Source organism: Mustela nivalis (genome assembly GCF_964662115.1).
Source record: "Mustela nivalis genome assembly, contig: HAP1_SCAFFOLD_1736, whole genome shotgun sequence".
In the NCBI taxonomy this organism is placed as follows: Eukaryota; Metazoa; Chordata; class Mammalia; order Carnivora; family Mustelidae; genus Mustela; species Mustela nivalis.
In genome coordinates, this window is record NW_028134928.1 from 47,787 (window position 1) to 72,021 (window position 24,235).

The 24,235-nt window shown below is 35.5% G+C and overlaps 1 protein-coding gene across 1 annotated transcript in view; it reads left to right on the forward strand.

Annotated features, from left to right (window-relative positions):
- Positions 1-24,235, forward strand: part of LOC309858017 (A disintegrin and metalloproteinase with thrombospondin motifs 20-like) — a gene marked incomplete at its 3' end in the record, with an annotated part of 73,877 nt that overhangs the window by 23,069 nt on the left and 26,573 nt on the right. Inside the window, exon 4 of the mRNA XM_082750695.1 lies at positions 11,019-11,278. Coding sequence (XP_082606821.1) covers positions 11,019-11,278 — 260 coding nt within the window. The remainder of the gene's footprint in view (positions 1-11,018; positions 11,279-24,235) is intronic.

A 24,235-nucleotide genomic window follows, 5' to 3' on the forward strand; every position in this document is an offset into this window, starting at 1 on the left:
CAGGCTCTTTGCTCCGCATGGAGCCTGCTTCTCCCTCTGACTCTGCCTTCCACTCTGTCTGCCTGTGCTCGCTCTCGCTCGCTCTCTGACAAATAAATAAATAAAATCTTAAAAAAAAAAAAAAAGGTAGGACAGATTAATTGGCAAAATGGTAGGAATTTAAAGTATATGAAGATTTCAAACTGATTATTGAATTTTGCAAAGTAGAGATGATTGGTGACCTCAAATGTGCTAATTGAAATGGATTCAAGAATCTTGGCATGAATTAAACTTAAGTATTGTAAAGAGACTTAGATGAATTATTTTTAGGCTGCCTTTGGTGGGAACTACTCCTGTTGTGAAAACCTTCATTAAAAAACTCCTATGATAAACTTCGAGATATAGCATTAAATAAAAAGACCTATCTGAAAATAAGTTTAATTTATTACTTTTGTCAAAATCTTAAAATAGTGGACTTAAAAAAAATTTGAAAATCAATAGTAAAAAAACTTGTTAAAGTTAACAGATACTTTATAGGAACTTTAAAAATGTATCAAAATTTTCAGAAAAGTATCCCTATATGCTGACATATCTTGGACTTCTGTTGGTCTATTCATTGTGCTACAACGATAGTATATTTAAAACAAACTCTTAAGTTCTCAAATTTGGTAGAAGCAGCACTTAATGTGGTCAAGACTGTCTTGGTTATTTACCTTTTGTATTTGCATATAAATTTTAGAATCAGGTTGTTGGTTTCTGCAAAAGGAAAAAGAATTTTGGATTTTATTGATCAAGAGATCAGTTTGGTGAAGGGATATCTTTACAGTGTGTCTTCTAACCCATCCACATGGTATATCCTCTATTTCCCATGTAATAGTTTATACATCTTTATAGTGGTGTTGTGTGTCTTTTTTAAAAAAGTTATTTATTTATTTATTTGATAGACAGATCACAAGTAGGCAGAGAGGCACACAGAGCGAGAGAGAGAGAGGAGGAAGCAGGCTCCCCACTGAGCAGAGAGCCTGATGCGGGGCTTGATCCCAGGACCCTGGGCTCGTGACCTGAGCCGAAGGCAGAGGCTTTAACCCAGTGAGCCACCCAGGCACCTCTGTTGTGTCTCTTTTTGTCAGTGAGTATTGGGGGAGATTTTTAATTTTAAAAATTTATTTTTTTCTACATAAAAATGCAGGCAATTTTTGTTTTTAATATTCAGCAGCCTCGATCATATATTCTAATAGCTTATCTGTTGATAATTTGGGTTTGTACATGAACAATCATGTAGACAGCTATTTCTTTCCAGTCTTTCAACCTTTTATTTTATTGTACTGGCTAGAATTTCTTGAACAAAGTTGACTAGATACGCAGTTTGTTTTTACCATACTGGATTTGGTAATTTCTTTAGAATTTTTGTATGTGTGTTCATGAGTCATTTTGGTTTGTAATTTTTCGCTTGCGCTGAAAGCAAGAAGATGAACTATTGAAGGGAATGATTAAAATGATGGACCATGGTATGTGAGCTATATAAGGATGTCATCATTTTTGTTTTGTTCACTTAATATTACAGATGTACTGACTAAAGTGAAAATAACTCAATAGACTTGTGGAGAGCAATAAATGTAAATTTTTCTATCTATAGTTTTAGATTACTAATCAACCATATAGCTTGTTTTACAGTTTTCCTTTGGTCTACCAAAACACAATTTAATTGCAAATGCTTAGTGAAGTACATTTTAATCTTTGGCTCTCTACTGCTTACCCATGTGATAATTCCTCATGAAAAGAAAGTAAAACTTTAATTATTTGCAATTAGAATCTGATTCAGTATTGCTGCCCTATTTAAAGACCTGGAGACATGAGATTGGACTGTTCTCACAATGAGTACAAATGCAGGGGAAACTGCACCAGCATGGTCCATGCTCTTGGCCGGTCCCCGCCTGTGTTCTGCTCTTTGTGAAGATCATTACTGCTGGAGTAAGATTTGGCCCCATTGCCAGGTCAGGCGACAGATACACTGGTTCATGTGGAGAATATCCAGACCTTTGGACCTACCCCAAGAAGGCTGCTTTCTTGGGCTTTTCTTTCTTGGAAGAGAGCCAGAAAACTGACAGGATAAAACTCTCTCATGGTGACCTGTTAGTCTGCAGTCTACAACTTTTTTTGCATATATATAAATGTACCTAGATGTTAGATTAACATCCTGATGTTAAGATTGACAAAAAAAAAACCTTCTTTTTAAAATGCAGTGATCGATTAAATTCTGAGATGTACCATGAAATAAATACCTATTTGAAAATCAAAATTCAGTTTATCAGTGACTTCAAAGTTTGATGTCCCCTGAACCAATGAAAATTAATAGACTTAGTAAAAGCTGACAAAAGCAATATGAATAAAAGTTAATTCTGTAATACAGATATTAAGTATTATTATGATTTCAGAGTTTTACTTTTTAATACTTTTCAGTGTCTGGCTCTAATTAGACCTAAGTTTTTTAATGTTAAAATTACTTTGAAAAATACCATTAGTTTTTTTTTTTTTTAAACCCTTAAGCAAATATCAAAGATTAAAAGACAATTTCACATGAGAATTCTATTTTTAGTCAAAAGCTATTTCAGGAAGGACAGATCTAGGAAGAATAAATTAAAATGGCCAGAGTAGCATTTGACAAGAATGAGTTAAAGTATAAAGTTAGATTACCTTTTAGATTTTTATGAGTTATAACTTTATTATAAAAAAATTCAAGACAAACTAGTAGGAAATACTCAAATATTTTGAACAAGTTAGTACTAGTGTAGAAAAATAGTATTATACCAACACTTGAATTGTGGTAGAGCAAATAGAGGTTATAATATTTGCAAATGCCCACTTTAACTGCATTTTGGGAGGTATTAGAATAGTACTTAAAATGACCTCAGTGAATTTTTGTAATGATTCCACAGGCACAAGGCCGACTGTCCAATAATGTGGGAAATCTTGTAGTTCCAGAGTAACTGCTCTAAAGTTTGGACAAAAGTTAATAGGGTATGTGTTAAATCATGGTAAGTGGTGGAGTGGTTAGGTGGCTCAGTCAGTTAAGTGTCCGACTCTTGATTTCAGCTCAGGTCATGACCTCAGGGTCATGAGGTTGAGCCCCACATTGGGCTCCATGTTGGGTGTGGAGCCTACTTGGGATTCTTTCTCCCTCTTCCTCTTTACCCTCTCTCTCAGAAAAAACAAAACAAAACATGGTAAGTGGATATGCGTGAAGGTTCATCTGAGTAGGAAGATAAGATTAATAAGGTAGAATTCTGTACTCTTGTCAGTCTTATTAGTGTTGTGCTATATTCTAACTTCAGCCACACTTGCAAAAAAAACACACTAGAGATCAGTATTCAACATGAGTTCTGAATAAGTGATTTTTCTTTAAGGAATGAAACGTTTTATTTTATTTGCATCTTCAGATGCTAGGGTATAAATTTAACTTCTATGATTTTCAAATATCCCTTCAAGAAGCCATAGGGTAGGAGTTTGGAATATCATATTGGCACGTGCATAGTTGTCCCTCTGTATTTTTACACTTGTGTCATTTGGCTTATTTATCTTAGTCCCACTTGGCTTAGAATTTCTGATAAAGGACAGGATTTGAAGTTGTAGAAAAAGCACTCATAAAAGGCAAAGGGTTACACAGTTTTTCTATACCCTTTGAGTGTAGAGATTGGGATGCCAAAAACTCGAAAGAGACCACCAGTGCATGTTCCTTTCCAAGAAAAATAATCCTAAAGGTTTGGAATTTATGAATGAATGTGTGCCTGTTTTCAGCTCCTGATTCAGCTTGTTAGGGAAACCTGTCTTCTACATCTTTGGAGTGAACTCATGGGGTAGCTTCTTGAGACTGTAGGTGAAGAAAAGGTATTTGCTCTAATGCTTGACCTGTGTGCTCTTTGTCCTGTCAGCCAACATAGCTGGAGGAACTAGAATTTCTTGGTGGGTGTGGGATTAATAGGGAGTAATTTGGGGGTTTCCAGTGTTCTTTTTTTCTTTCAGAGCCTCTAGAGTGAAAGGACAGTTTTGGATCTGTCCCAGGTCTATGCACGGTAGAGCTAAATGACTATTTTCAAATTTTGACTCAGCTCTAATTCTGTAATTCAAGAAGGACTAGACCCCATATTTTCATGAATATGACTAGCTAGTTCCTCTTTTAGTCCTGTAGGAGACAGCATTTTCCATTATGACCCTGGTTACTAAATTCTTAGCATTCTACACATATGACCTTTTGAAGAGACATGTGATCTAGAACTCTAATGTAATAATTGATATTGAGGAAATCTGAATTCATTTCTTTGTTATGCCACCTGATTGGTAGCTACTGAAATTGTGTGTAACCTGTGTCACATGTCTGTTTTAAAAATGTGCACTGTAATTGAAACTGATTCAGGGATGCAGTGAGGGCTAGTGATGTAATGATTCTTTTATGTTTCAAGTTTCGGCCAGTCATGGGCAAGTCCATAATCTGCACATTTGTTACTAGGAGGTGGGGTTCTAATTAACTGGGGAACCTCTTTGAAATAAAGTTTTATAAAATACTTTATAAGTTATGTGCTATAATTCTATAAGGGTAGTGGTGATTTCTAAAATTGACAAATCGTAGAGACTAGATTTTCATGAGTCTTTGTATTGAAAACTAATGTTTTAAAAAATGTTTCAGAATTATATTTTATTACCTGTTACCTGGACAGTTGACTTTAACCTTCCTGCGTTCCCCTTTCTTCACATACAAAACGAGGATACTAATAGTACCTACCTTACAGAATTAATAATAAAGGGGATAACTTACGTGAAGTGTACACTTCACATAATACTTCTTATTAGTGCTTATTGGGTTTATTACTGTTCATAGTTGGATTAATAACAAAACTCCATAGCATGGCACAATAGGACATATAATCCAGAAAAGTTTAAACCCTGAGGAAATAAGTTAGATTTCACAATATCTGCTATGATCACTATTTAGAGCACACAGAATTATTTGAGCTGGGAACCCTCTTGGCCTTTGAAGAAGTGGTTTAAATGCAGATAATCCAGAATAAGCTTCATTGGATTTTTATGCTCATTTTCAAAACAGTTACATGCTATTGGAGAAGTAGAACATTTGTTCATGTGGTCAAATACAGAGCATTAGTATCAGTTCTAAGCTCTGTAGAGACCAGAGTGAATATTTCACTTGCTCTCCGGCAAATCAAAAGCAATCTCTCCAGCTTTGAATTGCTGCTGTTGTACATCACAATTAGAGTTAATCATACCCTTGAATTTCCCATCTCACAAACCTTTTGCCTCTCAGTGTGTTCCTTCCCTTTCTCCCCCAATTTTTTATCCATCCTTTTTCCCAATTTTTTTTTTTTTGAGCACTTACACAAGGCATAACCTATTGCCCTATAGTGTTCTTAGTGTTTAAAGAGTTTATATAGCTTGCCAGTAGTGCTAAACAGTATTGTTTAGTGGCCGGCTGTGAGGAGGGGCTTGGACTTAAGGTAATGTGGATCAGTGGTAATTTGAGATAAATAAGATGCTCCTGAAAATGAATTTTTTGGATGTGAATGAAGGATAAAAGGGGTGGGACAGGGATTGAAGCTGGTGGGGCCATTTTTAAAGACTTTATTTTTGCATTTGTGATTCTAATATTTTAAGGTGTGAAGGACCTGGAAGAGTTTAGAGACATGGACCCTGTTGACAGTAGGAACAAAACAAGGAAAATTTTGAAGGAGAAATGGCAAAGCTTGGTGAGCAGATACAAAGGGTGCAACGACAGGAAGAACTCAATGGAAGGGCTTGGTTTGGCAAGAGTTGTACATATGAGGAAGTTGTTACTCATATTAATAGAGCAAACCTAGGAATAGGAAAAGAAAATGAATTATTTTATAGAATTTGAATACAAAGTGCCAGTAAGGTGTTTATGTAGAATTACGGGTTTCTAGTTACATTTCTAGTTTATATTTAACAGTAAATTTTTTAGTAGTTTATGTTAGGTATTATTTTTTAACAATTTCCCTGTATTCTGCAATACACTATACTGTAAAAAAAAAGTGTTATATTTACAGATATAGTTAAATATTTTATGTTCTAGTGGGCAAATAATCCATTGCATGATGTTCCTGATTTGATGCGTATGATTTGCTTTAAATTATTTTTGGGTCCTAATACACTTGCTATTAATAAAGGATGCACATCATTTTAGCATTTGACTTGGAACAGAAATAAAAATAAGCATTTCATAAAGATGATGTAATTGGCAAAGGAGTTTTAAATAATACCCATTTGGATATTTGGAAAGGTCATGTTATCATTTGTTTCACTGCTTGATTATGAATATCAAAATGTAATGAGACGAAGTGTTTTAGCCTGTAAAACTTGTAGATGCTGTTTTTTTTTTTTTTTTGAATGGTAAATATATCTTTTTTTTTTCTTTTCAGTGTAACAGTATTCATTGTTTTTGTACCACACCCAGTGCTCCATGCAATATGTGCCCTCCCTAATACCCACCACCTGGTTTCCCCAACCTCCTACTCCCCGCCCCTTCAAACCCCTCAGGTTGTTTTTCAGAGTCCATAGTCTCTCATGGTTCACCTCCCCTTCCAATTTCCCTCAACTCCCTTCTCCTCTCCATCGCCCTCCTCCATGTTATTTGTTATGCTCCACAAATAAGTGAAACCATATGATAATTGATTCTCTCTGCTTGACTGATTTCACCAGCATAATCTCTTCCAGTCCCGTCCATGTTGCTACAAAAGTTGGGTATTCATCCTTTCTGATGGAGGCATAATACTCCATAAAGTATATGGACCACATCTTCCTTATCCATTCATCCATTGAAGGGCATCTTGGTTCTTTACACAGTTTGGCGACTATGGCCATCGCTGCTATGAACATTGGGGTACATATGGCCCTTCTTTTCACTACATCTGTATCTTTGGGGTAAATACCCAGTAGTGCAATTGCAGGGTTATAGGGAAGCTCTATTTTTAATTTCTTAAGGAATCTCCACACTGTTCTCTAAAGTGGCTGCACCAACTTGCATTCCCACCAACAGTGGAAGAGGGTTCCCCTTTCTCCACATCCTCTCCAACACATGTTGTTTCCTGTCTTGCTAATTTTGGCCATTCTAACTGGTGTAAGATGGGATCTCATTGTGGTTTTAATTTGAATCTCCCTGATGGCTAGTGATGATGAACATTTTTTTCATGTGTCTGATAGCCATTTGTATGTCTTCATTGGAGAAGTGTCTGTTCATATCTTCTGCCCATTTTTGGATGTGATTATCTGTTTTGTGTGTGTTGAGTTTGAGGAGTTCTTTATAGATCCTGGATATCAACATTTTGTCTGTACTGTCATTTGCAATATCTTCTCCCATTTCATGGGTTGCCTCTTTGTTTTGTTGACTATTTCCTTTGCTGTGCAGAAGCTTTTGATCTTGATGAAGTCCCAAAAGTTCATTTTCGCTTTTGTTTCCTTCATGTAGATGCTGTTTTTAAAACATGGTTAAAAGTTCCAATAAAACAAGTTTATTGTAATAGTTTAATGGACACAGAGATGTGAAAGAATAAATAATTCTATCCACCTTCTATGTTGAGGTGTTAGAAATTTGAGGTGTATAGTTAACATACCTTTTTGTCTCATTATGTAAATTTGTATGGCTAAATACTTGAATCCTTGGAAGTTTCTACAAAAATAAGATTATACTGTACATATCATTGACACTTAAATTTTTTACTTAAAAACACATGGACATGTGTTCTATATTAGACATGCAGAACTAATTCATTTTTTAACAGCTTAATAATGTCTCATTCAGTTATTCGTGTGTTGAGGTTAGTTTAAGAAGTCTTAAATTGAGTCTCTTGGGATTTTAGTTATAAAAGCCATTTATATACTAAATAAACAGTGAAAACTTTCTTCCTAATATTCATATTGTGTATTTCATTTTATTGTCTTACTGCTTTAGGTAGTATTACCAAAACAATAGTACATGATAGTAGTGAGAGATGTTTTATTTTAATAGTTATTAGTTTGGTACATTACTATTTAAGAATTTAATTTAAAAATTGGGGCACCTGGGTTGCTCAGTCAATTGGGCATGTGCCTTTGGCTCAGGTCAGGATCCCAGGGTCCTGGGATTGAGTCCTGCATTGGGCTCCCTGCTCAGTAGGGTGTCTGCTTCTTCCTCACCTGTTGCTCCCCCTGCTTTGTGCGCATGCAGTCTTTATATTTTTTTAATTAAATTCTTTTTTTTAAATCTGTGAATCAACATTAAATGCAGGACTTGGACAGCAGCCTGTATGCAGTCACATAATTCCACTCCTACCCACCCTTCCATTTTGACCTGCCTCCGCTCATCTGAGGCACCCAGCATTTTAAATCCCATGTAGGTCATCAACTTGCTTTCTGTATATCCATATGTATTTATAAAAGTGTATATTGAGTTTATAAAGCACCAAGAAGTAGGTTCTATTTAATTTTTCTCACTTTTTAGTGACAAGATGCATTCATACTGTTGTGTGTTGATGGAGTATGAAATTATATTTCTTCTGAATTCATTTGTTTTGGCAAAGTGTTATATAGAACATTCCTATTTCATTTCTTCTCTTTTTAAATTTTTAAAAATATTTTATTTATTTATTTGACAGACAGAGATTACAAATAGGCATAGAGCAGGCAGAGAGAGAGGGGGAAGCAGGCTCCCTGTTGAGCAGAGAGCCCCTTGGGGGGCTCAATCCCAGGACCCTGAGATCATGACCTGAGCTGAAGGCAGAGGCTTAACCCACTGAGCCACCCAGGCTCCCCCCATTCCATTTCTGATAGAAATTAGACTTTTGACATCTCTAATGCTGTATTTGCTAAATTCTGATTTTTTTCCCTTTAACCTTCATTGTCAAACAGTATCTTTTAGTGATACTAAAAGTGGTACTCCACTGACTCTGTAGCCAAATTCCCAGCATTTGAATCCCAGTGGTGCTAGTTAACATATGACTGGATTTTATTGACCTAATATCTGCGAAACTTTTGTTTTTGATAGGCAAATCTAAACTGTTCCCTGCTATTATGATGAATGCGCTATTATGATAAATGGTCTATTTAGTTTTGTTTCTTTTGTTTTTATTTGCAGTTCCATTGGTGATCAATTGTGGTTGTGGGTTTTTTAATCTCTATGTTGCAGATTCCTCATCTGTAATATGGAGTTAACAATACCTATCTCTTATGGTGCTGTTTAAATGAATTAATATAAGTAAATTTACCAGAAGAGCACTTGACTGACAGTAAGCAGAAGGTGTTAGGTGTTGTGTTTCATATTGACATTCTGATTCTTTTTCCATATTTCTTTACTTACAATGGTTTTTTCCCTTTAAAATTGGAAATTCTGGGTATCTGTTTCTCTTTGGTAATACACTTATATTTAAGTAGTTATATATATACTTATGTCTGGTATTTAAAAGTAAACAATTTTATCTCTATGGCACTGAGTTATATGACCTATCCCAATTCCCTCCTGCCCTAGGAAAATTTTTTCCAAGTTGAATATGCCAATTTTCAGTGTCATCAGCAGGATAGGGATGTGTAGGTACCCCACATTTTATTACCATGCCATGTCATTGCCAGTATTTTTCATTTTAGCCTTTTTGTTGGGGGGGGCATATAATGTTTCATTGTGTTTTAATTTGTATTTTAATGAGTATAATATATATTATAATATATATAATTTATAATATATAAATTATGTCTGAGCTCTTTTCCAAGATCTATTAAGTGGTCATGGATATTTTAGTGGTGGAGTCACCCCAGGAGAAAGATTTTAGGACAAAATTTTAAGGCCATACACTCAGTTTGCCAAATTCAGAATTTCCCACTGAGGTGAATTTTAAAACCTAAGTACACAGTAATATTAAAAGGTAGGAGGGTTTGGGAATCTGTGGAAACAATGCTCTTGTTTCTTACAAGCATAAGGTTGCTGCTTACTTAAAAGAAAATTATTTTTGTAATAGTTTTATATTTGTCTAATCTTTATAGTACAACTAAGTCTGAGTAGTTTCCAGGGCCTTTGATTTTTTTCTTAACTGATTCTTTGGTGTACTCTTCCGTTGAAAACACTTCCACAAAACAGTTGTCTGAAAAAAAAGAGAAAAAGGAGAGAAAAAAATGGAGCAGGACATAGGATGAGCACCTATGCGCTTATAATTTTTTTCTAATAGCACAAATAATTAGTTTCTATAAATGCATAGGACTTAAATATCGCCTCTGTAATAATCTCTAATGTTGAATAATTTGAATGCTGTATTTAAACATAAGCATGTTTTTGGATATTTTATATAATCAAGTATTATAAAATTTATATCTACATTTAACTTTCTGGATTCAAAAAGCCACCATTGTTCTATGGTTTGATTTTTCTGTCTATGGTGATATTCACTTAAGTCTAACAAAAGCTTCTCCATATTGTCTTCAAAATGTGATTACTTTGTAATGGGTTGAAATATCATTGCTTGAGGGCCTAATTTACCTACTTAAAAAAAATGGGAACTCCTTGTTTTTTTTTTAATGAACACAGTGGTTAATAAATGAACTCGAACCGCCATAGCTGTTTAAAAAAAAAAAAAAAAAAAAGGACTTAGGGCACCTGGATGGTTCAGTGGGTTAAGCCTCTGCCTTCAGCTCAGATCATGATGTTGGAGTCCTGAGGTCGAGCCCCGCATGGGGCTCTCTGCTTAGCAGGGAGCTTGCTTCCCCCTCTCTCTCTGCCTGCCTTTCTGCTGACTTGTGATCTCTGTCAAATAAATAAATAAAACTTTAAAAAAAAAAAAGACTTAGAGTTTGGTTTTTCTTAAGGCAATCTATGAAAATGAACATTTTATTACTAGGCATAGTAATCCTCATAATACTGCTGCATAACACTGTTTAACTTCTTTTTATCTTTGTGTCTCACATTGGAAGCAGATGTGTATGTATTAAATTTTTGTGCAATATTTTTAGTCCCATCTAATTTAATGGCTCTGCATTATATTCTCTTTTCCCCCTAGAAAGTCAAATAAAGCAGACCACTTTACCCCCTCACCGCAACAGCAATATGACCGAAGATCTTAATGTAAAGAAGGAAATGGCTCTAGGGTACCCTTCAAAAAATAAATCCTTGGAAGATGAAAGAAGCCCATTACATTCCAGGAAAAAACGTTTCTTATCCTATCCAAGATATGTAGAAGTCATGGTTACAGCCGATGCCAAAATGGTTCATCATCATGGACAGAATCTGCAGCACTATGTACTAACTCTAATGTCAATTGTAAGTAAACCTGTCATTTAAACTTTCTAAGATATTTAATGTTTTCTTCACATTAATTGAAAATCTCTGAAAACACTTACTGAAAATACTTGAATTATTCTTCATCACATGAATACTTTCTATCCCTTGGTAAAGGGAAGATCTTGGTAGCACTGATCTTTTGCCCCTTGAATCTGATTTTTAAACCCTCTTATTTCTGCATGGAAGGAAGGGGATGCTATTTTGCTCCTGTTACACTTACCAAATCAGAAATTGGGGCAAATGATAATTTATTTTTTAAATTTTTAATTCTAGCATAGTTAATATAATGCTATATTAGTTTCAGGTAAATAAGTATAGCGATTCAACCATTTTATACATTGATCAGTGTTCATCGTGATAAATGTACTCTTTGATCCCCATCACCTGCTTCCTCCACCTCCCCCTCTGGTAACTGTCAGTTTTCTACTGTTAAGGGTCTGTTTCTTGGTTTTTCTTTTTTTTTTTTTTTTCCTTTGCTTGCTTGTTTTGTTAAATTCAACATGTGAGTGAGATCATATGATACTTTCTCTGACTTATTTTGCTTAGCATTATACTCTCTAGCTCCATCCATGATGTTGCAAATGGCAAGTTTTCATTTTTTATGGCTGAATAATATTCCATTTGTATATGTATATATACTGCCTCTTCTTTATCCATTTGTTTATCTGTGGATTCTTGGGCTGCTTCTATAATCTGGCTATTGTAAATAATGCTTCAGTAAGCAGGGGTGCAAGTATCCCTTTAAATTACTTTTATTTTCTATTTTTGGATAAATGCCCAGTAGTGTGATTACTGCATTGTAGGGTAGTTCTATTAACTTTTTGAGGAGCCTCCACACTATTTTTTACATTGGCTACACCAGTGTGCCTTCCCATGAACAGTGCAAGAGGGTTCCTTTTTCTCCACATCCTCACCAACGCTTGTTTCTTGTGTTTTTGAGTTTAGCCATTCCGACAGGTATGAGGTGATATCGCCTTGTTTTGATTTGCATTTCCCTGATGATGAGTGATGTTGAGCATCTTTTCATGTGTTGGCCATCTGGATGTCTTTTGAGAAATACTTTTCATATATTCTGCCAATTTTTAAATTGGATTATTTGTTTTTAGGGTATTGAGTTGTATCAGTTCTTTATGCTGGATATGCCATTTGCAGATTATCTTCTCCCATTCCATCGGTTGCTTTTTAATTTTGTTGTTTCCTTTGCTATGCAGAAGCTTTGTAAGTTTTTTGGGAAGCTTTGTATTTTGTGTGTGTGTGTGTGTGTGTGTGTGTGTGTGTGTGTGTGTGTGTATAGTATATTTTTGCTTTTATTTTCCTTGCTTTAGGAGACAGCTCTAAAAAAAAAAAAAAAACAACAACCAACCAACCAAACAAACAAACAAACAAAAAAAACCTGCTGCTATGGCTGATGCCAGAGAAATGCTGTCTGTTTTCTCTTCTAGGGTTTCTATGGTTTCAGGTCTCACGTTGAGGTCTTTAATCCATTATTTATATTTGTGCGTGGTGTGAGAAAGTGATCCAGTTTCATTCTTTTGCATGTAGTCATCCAGTTTTCCCAACACCATTTTTTGTAGAGACTTTTTTTTTTCCCCATTGGGAAAAATGGGAGAAATTCCCATTGGACATTCTTTCCTGCTTTGTTGAAGATTAATTGACCATATAGTTGTGGATGTATTTCTGGGTTTTCTGTTTAGTTGATCGACATGTCTATTTTTTATGCTTTAATTACTACAAGTTTGTAATATAACCTGAAGTCTGATATTATGATGTCTTTAACTTTGCTTTTCTTTTTAAGATGCTTTGGTTATTCTTTTGTGGTTCCATACAATTTTAGGATGCTTGTTCTAGCTCTATGAAAAGTGCCATTGGCATTTTGATAGGGATTGCATTAAATGTGTAGATTGCTTTGAGTAGTATTGACATTTTAACAATGTTCTTCCAACCCATGAGCATGGAATGCCTTGCATTTCTTTGGGTATTCTTGAAACATTTTCATCAATGTTTTATAGTTTTTAGAGTATAAGCTTTTCACCTCTTTGGTAAGCTTCCTAGGTATTTTGCTTTTAGAACACTTGTAAATGGGATTCTTTTATTTCTCTTTCTGCTGCTTCATTACTGGTATATACAAATGGAACACGTTTCTGTACATTGATTTTTGTATCCTGTGACTTTACTGAGTTCATTTTTCAGTTCTAGTAGTATTTTGGAGTCTTTAGAGTTTTCTGTGTATAGTATCACCACATCTGCAAGTGGTGAAAGTTTTACTTCTTAACAATTTGGATGCCTCTTATTTTGTTCGTTGTCTAATCTCTGTGGCTAGGATATTCAGTACTACGTTGAATAAAGGTAATGAAAGTGATACCCTTGTCATGTTCCTGATCTTAGAGGAAAAGTTCGTTTTTCCCATTAAGTATGATTTTGGCTTTGGGTTTTCTTTTTTCTTTTTAAGATTTTATTTATTTGAGAGAGAGCACACAAGCATGGGGAGGGGCAGAGGGAGAGAGATAAGTAGACTTCCCACTGAGTGGGGAGTCCAACATCAGGCTTGATCCCAGGACCCTGAGATCATGACCTGAGCCGAAGTGAGATGCTTAACCAACTGAACCACCCAGGTGTCCCAGCTGTGGGTTTTTATATAAGGCCTTTATTTATGTTGAGGTATGTTTTCTCCAAACCTACTTTATTAAGGTTTTTTGTGGGGGTTTTTTGGTTATCATGAATGGATGTTTTACTTTGTCAAATGCTTTTTATGGATGTATTCAAGTGATCATATAGTTTTTATCCTTATTAATATGGTGTATCACATTGATTGATGTGCAAATATTGAACCACCCTTGTATCCAGGGAGTAAATCCTCTTTGATTGTGGTGAATGATTTTTGTTGTTGTTGTTGGATTCCGCTTACTAGTATTTTGTTGAGGATTTTTGCGTCTATGTTCATCAGAGACACTGGTCTGTAGTTCTCTTTTTGTGTGGTATCTTTATCTGGTTTTGATATCAGGATGAAAACCTCATAGAGTGAATTTGTAAGTTTTCCTTCCTCTTTGATTTTTGGAATAGTTTGAGGAGAATAGGTATAAACTCTAAATATTTGGAATTCACCCATGAAGACTTCTAATCCTGGACTTTTGCTTATTGGGAGGTTTTGGGTTTTTTTTTTTTTTTTTTTTTTTAAGATTTTTAAATTTATTTGACAGAGATCACAAGTAGGCAGAGAGGCAGGCAGAGAGAGAGTGGGGAGCAGGTTCTCCACTGAGCAGAGAGCCCGATCCCAGGACCCTGGGATCATGACCTGAGCTGAAGACAGAGGCTTTAACCCACTGAGCCACCCAGGCACCCATGGGAGTTTTTTGATTACTGATTCAGTTTCATTGCTGGGAATCATTCTGTTCAAAGTTTCTATTCCTGCTTCGGTTTTGGTAGGTTATGTGTTTTTAGGAATTCATTTAAGTTATCCAATTTGTTGGTATATAATTTTTTATAATCTCTTACAACTGTTAGTATTTCTGTGGTGTTGGTATTTCATTCATTTGTGAGATTTGGGACTTTGAGTCCTCTTTGTGATGAGTCTGGCTAGAGGATTATCAATTTTGTGGATCCTTCAAAGAACTAACTCCTGGCTTTATTGATCTTTTCTGCTTTTTTAAAAAAAATTCTATATTTATGCTCTAATCTTTATTATTTCCTTCTTTCTGTTGGTTTTGGGTTTTGTTTCTTTTTCTGGCTCCTTTAGGTTAGATTGTTCATTTGACATTTTTCTTGCCTCTTGTGGTAGGCATATATTGCTATAAACTTCCTTCTTAGAACCATTTTTGCTGTATAACAAAGACTTTGGACCATTGTTTTCATTTTCATTGGGAGAAATTTTATATATATATATAGATTTTATTTATTTATTTATTTGACAGACAAAGATCACAAGTAGGCAGAGAGGCAAGCGAGGCGGGGGTTGGGGGGGGAGCAGGCTCCCTGCTGAACAGAGAGCCCGTTGTGGGGCTTGATCCTGGGATCATGACCTGAACTGAAGGCAGAGGCTTTAATCCACTGAGCCACCCAGGTGCCCCTGGGAGAAAGGATACTTCAAATTATAAATGTATTTATGGGGATAAAAAGATAGGATATTACTGAGAGAGAGCTGCTTTAGCAAATTTGGAATGTAAGATCACAGTAGCTGTGAGTTACTGATCTGACATTAACATCTCTTTTGAGCAGGGGTGGTGGCAGTATCCATGGAACAGAATTCTAGACCTAGTGAAGGATCTATACAAATATATCCTATACAAGCACCTACTTAAACTGTTGTCTGGGACATTTCTGGATTTAGGCCTGTTTTGGAGTAATTACTAAAAGCACCCACCTTTCATGCTCAGGAGTCTCCTGATTTAGTTAATGAATTATATAGTGACTTATTTATACAGATTTAGGGTATTGGAATACACACAATGGCTGGAAGTACCTGTAATCACATGTAGGGAATTCAGGCCCACTTGATTGAACAGCTTGGCCAGCATACATCTATTGGCCATTGTAAAGTTTTCTTAGCTAGAAATGCCCACTTAAGTACATTTTGACTTGAAGACACTGAGACCCTATTGTTTTCCTTATATATAATATTTCACCTTAAATTCTTATGATTATATGTGCTAAGAATAAATAGCCTATGTTGTCTAAGTACAGTATTTGGTACAAAGTGGGCATTTATAGTTAAAGATAGAATGAATAAGTGATTAATACTTTTTTCAGAATGCATGTCATTGTAAAGTAGACCAAAAAAACAGATGATTCAAAATGATTTCTGAAATTGTACAAAATGGACACTTGTTGACTTGAAATTTTTAAAATGAAAACAGCTATACATAGAAATTTATCCTGATAACATGCTTATACCTCTGAATCTGAAGTAGTTAGATGTGTAATTTTCTAGATGTATAATTATCTACATGTGTGTGTGGCATGCTCATTATGAGGAGATTCTAATGACAGCACAGACACAGAGGATGTTCGTTGATAATGCAGGAAATTGAATCAATTATATGGAGCAGTAGAGGGTAAACTTTGTAATTTTAAATGGTTAAAGGAGATATTCATTAAGAAAATTGTGGGGAGGAGGGTAGAGATACTGAGGGGGAAAATACTAGATTTTGTAAATGCAACAGATTGTGAAGACTGCTTAATGATGGGCAACTTTGATACCTGTGCTGTGCAAATATGAACTAGAAGGAGGAAAGGAAAATAGGAAGAATGTTTATCGGAAAAAATTTGGAATAGCTACATGCAGTTTTGGTGATAATGGCATTCTCAGAAGAGTTTTGTTACCTGTATTTCACATAAAAATCAATATAATTACTGTTTGGAAGATACTGTGACACAACTTGGAGATTACTGAAGTTGCCCATGGGATTTTAAAGCCACAGTTCATCAAGGGCAAAACAGACCTTTTGACTTCACAGAAAGTAAATCAGCTTCTCAGATTGCTTGAAACAGTAGCCCAATGTGTGCGCTTTCTAGGTTCTTAGTTCCACTAGGAGAGCCAATTTCAGTTGAAGATGAGATGTTAAGTCATCTAGTCAACTGGTTGTGTTGAGCTCTCATTCATAAGGAGACAGACTGCAGCAGGGTCAGGAAAAAGGGAGGCGTTCCCAATGTAGATGGATAGGAGGAAAAATTTATCCTCTTTTGAGGTGGTTTGGGTTTTGTATATGCTTTCTTTCCTCTTCAGAGGTCAAATTTCAGATGATTTATAAATTACTGAGTTTAATGCTTTCTCCATTCTTTTTCATTAAAAGAATGTGTGGAATTTAAGAAACAAAAATAAGGATACGGATAAAGAGCCAAACCAAGGAACACTCCTGACTGTAGAGAACAAACTGCTGATTACTAGAGAGGAAGTGGGTGGAAGGATGGGTGAACCGGGTGATGGGTGTTAAGGAGGGCACTTGTGATGAGCATTCCCTGTTGTATGGAAGTGTTGAATCACTGCAATGTACACCTGAAACTAATATTACTATGATTATACCGTATGTGTAACTAATTTTACACTGTATGATAACTACTGGAATTTAAATAAAAAGTTAAAGACTGTTCATAGGAAAAACCATGATCACAACGATATTTGCAGATATAAACCACGTGAAAGGAAATTGTGACCTAGAGTGACAAACTCTCCTTGTGTCCCCTGGGACTTTCCTAGTTTTAGTGTTAAGACTCCTGTCCCTGGAAACCCCATAGTACTAGGCAAACCGGGACTGTTAGCCACACCTTGTAGAGATGGTCAAATCTAGTTCAACTTGTTTTATCTCCACTCATGAGTTCCATTTCCAAAATTGCTCTGAAGAGGTAAGAGGAATGCTGTCTCCATGTAAGTATCCGCAGGTGTTTCAGGTTGAGGAAGGAGTCCTTGAGATCCTGCAGATTCTGTCCTGTTTTTAAAGAAAGTCTTAACTGCATTTATTCAAACAAAAACACAGGATATTGGTAATGTTCTTGGTGATAGTAATTTAGGAAAAAGACAGGAAAATGTGATTTAGACTTGAAGTATAATTGTGAACCACTTAAAGAAAAGTTCAAAGTCACCAAAAAGTTTGTGTGTGTTGGCTCCAGATAAGATAGGGAGAATAGCTGAATGCTTCGACACAGAGCCAAATGGATTATATACACCATTTACAGAACTATCTACTCTTAACGTCCTGCACAAAGTACACATTTGTACTGTCTTAAACTGTTTCTTTACTCAACAGTTTAACAAAATGTGTACAGTGATACAGAAATGTTGTGTGATTTAATTCACTAGAGTTGCTATACAAATAGCATAATGATCTTCAAAATGATTTCAGCATGAAAACTGGAAAGAATTGTGTATAGCGTATCTAATGAAATGAGTTTATGTTAAATGCTCAAAGATGTTGAGGTATTTAATACAAAATTATTATCTAAAGATAATACAAAAGTATTTATCTTTAGAGAATTTGGGTGACAGTATTTGACTAAAATGGCATTTACATACAGTTAAACTACCAACATATTTGTCAACTAGAGGAGTTACCTTCTTCAACAGACTCTCTTTGATATTCAGTGACTTATTTAATAGACCTTGAAGATATTTACTAGTTCAGAGGTTCACAAAGGCTTGACTTTGTAATATTCACCTTCTTAGAGATTTAATCATGTATATTTAAGGAGCACCATATGATCATCAGGAATTAGCCCTGTTTATTAAAATATAGTTGCTCTTAGAGGCATCTATCAACAAAAACCCTCACTTGCATCATACTGACTTAATATCCTTGCTTTCATTGATGTAATTCAGGGTAGACAATTTTCAACCATACTAAAATAAAAATTTAATAATGTACTTTTTATATTTCAGGTATGACCATTAATGTTTGCTTTTCCTTTCTTCAACTCTGTTCTAATTATTTAATTTTAATTTTTTTAAATTGAAGTATAGTTGACCTATTATGTTTCAGTTTAATTCTCTGCACATACATACTTTGCATGTAGTGGAATGTAATAAAGTAATTTTCTAACTTTGAGCGAAAAGATGTGACAAGAGTAGAGATCCTTATAAACAAAATCTCTTCACTTTGTTAAAATCAGTTTTATATAGGTGATTTTGAAGGTGAAAGTGGTCAAAAGCTACAAACTTCAGTTACAAGTTCTAGGGGTGTAACACACAGCATGGTGAATGGTTGACATGGTGATTATTTTACATTTGAAAGTTGTTTAGAGTAGATCTGAAAAGCTCTCATCACAAGAAAAAAAATTATAACTATATGGTAGATGTTAACTTTTTGTGGTGATCATTTCACAATACATACATTTATCAAGTCATTGTTGAATATCTAAAAGTAATATGTCTGTTATCTCAAAAATTGCTAAAATGATAAAAATGAAGATAGCCTGTAAGCATATCATATGTACATTTGCTGAAGCTCTATATACAGATTACTTCAAAATAGTTGGTCAGTTAATGGTGACAGTAACTTCATGATTTGCATGAAGTGTATTTTGCCTAGAATTTGCTTGAAACATTTAAACAATAGAATTTATACCATTTCTTCTCTACGTTATTTTAAAAACAGATTTATTTATTTATTTGACAGACAGAGATACAAGTAGGCAGAGAGGCAGGCAGAGAGGGAAGGGGACGGGCGGTGGGGGGGGGAAAGCAGACTCCTTGCTGAGCAGAGAGCCCCTTGTGGGACTCGATCCCAGGACCCTGGAATCATGACCTGAGCTGGAGACAGAGGCTTTAACCCACTGAGCCACCCAGGTGCCCCTCTTCTCTACCTGTTTTGATAAATGTCTGTGAATTACTGTTTTGTGAGATCTATCTAAAAGAAACATAAACCTGATATTCTAGGGGAACAAATGCTTAAAGAATAGAAGACTCAATACATTTTAATTATATCAATAAAATTTCTAAAATGCAGCCCTCTAACATGTGGTGATTATAGTTACATATATCAGTATTGCATGGCTCTGTAGAACAAGAGGTTACCTTAGATATCTGGTCTAACGTTTTCTAAGGTGTAGTCTGTGGAATGGAGTACTAGAACTGTGATATGCTCCATAGCAAGAAGGGGGAAAAATGTTCAAGCATGTGTGTGAAATAATACTTCTCAAGATGCTGAAGATACCTACTTAACTTTTTTACTAAACGTTTCTCAAACTGTGGAATGATTTTGTTCCTTAAAACAAATGCTCTCCACACTCCTCCCCAAATAGCATGTGGTAAATACTAATTAAATGCACTAGGGCATTGTGACCAAGGGTGTTCTGTGTCTCAACATGGTTGCAGGTATTGAGACAAAAAGTAGATAGGCCAAATTCCTGAATTGAGAAGCTTCCTTGTAACTAGCAATAGAGCTAGAACTAAAACCAAGGTCTCCTGACAACCTAAGATTTCTTTGAGGCCATGGTCAAGTGACTATAGTAGAGCAATGTCATGAAACACATCAGGGCTCTGAAAGCAATTTTTGTACCAAGAGTTAATTAAAAGGACTTAGGGTAGAATGCTGAAATTCCCTGAGATCGATTCAATGGTTAGAGCTAAAGCCAATAAACTTATGAATGTATTCATGGAGAAATAGCAAACATGGTATCCTACCATTGTGGCAATCTAATATGGGGTGGTGGTTTGGGGATGAGAGAAACACGTTGTACATGCCGATTAGAAAATCCTCTGAATAATGAAACAGGCCCCTTGGTCATTCATCTGCCTGTTTCATAATTCCGTTTAATTGAATTGTTACATCATTGCATCTTAATAAATATCCAAATATAGTAAAAGAGATATATATATTGAATATGAGCACATAGATGATAGCACATACAAGAAGAAATTCATACCATTAAATAGGATAACCTTAATTACTTCAGGATACCATTTTAGTATAAAAGCAAAATATTAATCTGAGGGTTTTGGGGGGAAAGGTGTGTGTGAAGAATTAAGTTGAGCCCTTTGTATTTTCCATGTCTGGAAGAATGAGGGTTTTTTTTTTAAGTTTTTATTTAAATTCCAGTTAATGTACAATGTGATATTAGTTTCAGGTGTTACAATATAGTGATTTAATACTTCCATATAGCACCTGGTGCTCATTATAGCAAGTGTGCTCGTTAATTCCCCCACCTACCTCCCCTCTGGATGTAGCATCAGTTTATTCTCTATGGTGAAAAGTCTGTTTCTTGGTGCCTCCACTTTGTTCCTTAAATTTCACATTTGAGTGAAATCATATAGTATTTATATCTCATTGTTCTATTTCACTTAGCATAATACTCTGTAGCTTCATCCATGTCATTATAAATGACAAAATTTCATTCTTTTGTATAGTTGAGTAATATTCCGTTATAGATATATTTACTGCATATTCCTTATAGATCTGTTACTTTTCAGGTGCAGTATCTGTTTCCTTCTGAAACTCAATATTTTTAAGACTATATATTTTGTAGCTGATACTAAAATATCTGGATAGTCAATTTTGGTCAACATCTTTGGGGCAATGAGTAGAGAAATTAGCTGTGTAGATACTTCATAATACTTAAGCTTTTTTCTATGTGGAGTAACTGGGAATACATGGCTCCCTGTGACATAAAAGTCTTTACAACCATTTGTGCATACCTTTGAGATGTATTATTTACTTTGTAATTTGACTTAGAAAAGCATCCACTTTTAAATTCACTGCATCAGAGGATAACTGTAGTTACGAGTATGTGTATACTTTGTTTTCTATGGGAGAAAAGTATTTTTTTTAAGTAACATGGAAAATATCAGCTCAACAACTTTCCACAGCTCTCATTTTCAAGTGAGCAATACTGCAGTGTTAACAGACTTGAATGCTTGAAATTGCCAACCATTCGATTGTCCCTGTCTTAACTTACTCTCAACCCCTCTCCCAAGACCAACACTTTTGCCAAAAAATGCTATTGCCAGAGCTGAAGGCAACACGGTTGGTAGACCAACCTGTAAATATTTGTGGCTGTGCAGCTAAAACCACGGAAAAGGTGCTAGAATGTGTGTTGAAATCCATGCTGACCCTACAGTGTCAGCATTTCTGGAGATGCTTTTGGCTCTGGTTCTGGTTGTACTCCATGTAGCAAAAGAAGCAGCAGCAGCAGCCGTGTATGTCACTCATTATATTGAAACCACTTGGGCTGATGGAATGAGGTCTCCACTACTAGTACTTCCAGCAAATTTTAAGCTCCAGAAGGTCAGGGCCCATGTCTTCCTTATCTCTCAGTTAGTTGCTAGCCAACAAAGCAGGACGTAGATGCTGAATATTTATGCAAAAGATGAGACAAGTAGGATCTCCTCAAGCAATGGCTTATCTTGGTTTGGGTAGTGTCCAGAAGATGGTAGTCCAGGTTTCAGAAACTTGAAATTGAGGTATTGTTGACAAAGTATATAGCAGTGATTTGAGTGATTCGACAGCTCTGTGTTATGCTATGCTCTCTACCAGTTTAGCTACTTTTTGTCACCATCCAATGCTATTACAACGCCATAGACTGTATTCCCTATGCAGTACCTTTCATCCCCATGACTTCTGTAACTGGAAACTTGTACCTTCTACTCTCTTTCACCCATTTTGCCCATCCCCCATCCCCTCTCCTCCAGCAAGCACCAGTTTGCTCTTTGTATTTGAGTCTGTTAATGCTTTGTTTCGCTTTTTAGATTCCATGTATAGTGAAATCATATTTGTCTCTTTTTTTTGGTCTGACTTATTTCACTTAGTGTTGTCTCTCTAGGTTTCCTCTGTGTTGTCACAAATGGCAAGATCTCATTCTTATGGCTGAGTGATACTTTGTTACAAAGACACTGTGTCTTAACTGTTCATGTATCAGTGGACACTTAGATTGCTTCCACATCTTGGCTAGTGTAAATAATGCTGTGTAATAAATATATGGGTGCATATAACTTTTTGAATTAGGGCTATCTTTGGCTAAATACCCAGGTCTGGAATTACTGGATCATATGATATTCCTATTTTTATTGTTTGAGGAGCCTTCCTACTATTTTCCATAGTGGGTGCAACCTCTTTACATTCCTATCCATGGTGCACAGGGGTTCCTTTTTCTCCACTTCCTCACCAACACTTATTTCTTGTTTTGTTTTTTTGTTTGTTTGTTTTTGTTTTTTTTTGTTATTGTTTTGTTTTTTATATTAACCATTCCTGATAGGTGTAAAGTATTATCTTGTGGTTTTGGTTTGCATTTCACTGGCCAGTGATGTTGAGCAACTTTTCATATGTCTGTTGGCAAAGTGTGTGTCATCTTTGGAAAGAGGTCTATTCAGGGCCTCTGCTCTATTTTAATTGGATTGTTTTTAAGATATATCTATATAAAACTTCATTTATTTTAAGTTCTTTATATATTTTTGATACTAATCCCCATTGGATATATCATTTACGAATGTCTTATTTTGTATGTTGCCTTTTATTTATTTATTTTTAAGATTTTATTTATTTATTTGACAGAGATCACAAGTAGAGAGAGAGAGAGAGACAGAGGAGGAAGCAGGCTCCCTGCCGAGCAGAGAGACCGATGCGGGACTTGATCCCAGGACTCTGGTATCATGACCTGAGCCAAAGGCAGAGGCGTAGCCCACTGAGCCACCCAGGCGCCCTGTAGCTTGCCTTTTCTTATCCTTGGTTGTGCAAAAACTTTTTATTTTGGTGTAGTCCTTGTAGTTTAGCTTTGCTTTTTTCCCCTTGCCTGAGGAGACCTATCAAGAAAAATGTTACTAAGGCCAGGTCCTGAGGGGATTATGTTTCTGAAGGAGTGCAAGACAGAGGCATTGAATGTGGAAGAAACCACTACTGCAGTGAAAACCTTTAGGATGGCTACAAGTAGAAGAGATGAATGTAGTGAATTAGCACCTTAACCAGGAATCACAAACTGAGCCTATGTAGAGGGGCTCATAGAATTGCATTTTTCAGTCTTGAATAATTATAGACCAGGTTATGACCTGTGACCTGACCTCTTTTAGGGTTTCTTATGTGATTTTGGATGAATCTGTTTCCATGGAATCCAGTAGTACTAATCATTAAAATTATAAGCACACTCAGAATTGGAAATATGCAGCCATTGTGGAAAATAGTAGGTAAAACTACCAGAAAAATAGGTAAAACTTACATATTTTTATGGAGAATAATGGTTATGTAAATTATGGACTGTGACACAGATTGAAGTGAAGTTCCTGCTGAATCATCTAAAATATTTTCCAAGCCGTTAGTGTTTAGGTTACATGAGGACTTTGTTAAAATGCAAACTGATTGATTCACTAGTACAGGGCGGGGTCTGTAATTCTGCAGGTCTTTTTTTTTTTATTAGATTCTTAAATTTTAAATTTTTATTTTTATTATGTTCAGTTAGCCAACATATAATAAATTATTAGTTTTTGATGTAGTTGCAACTCTGCATTTCAGTCAGCTCTAGGGA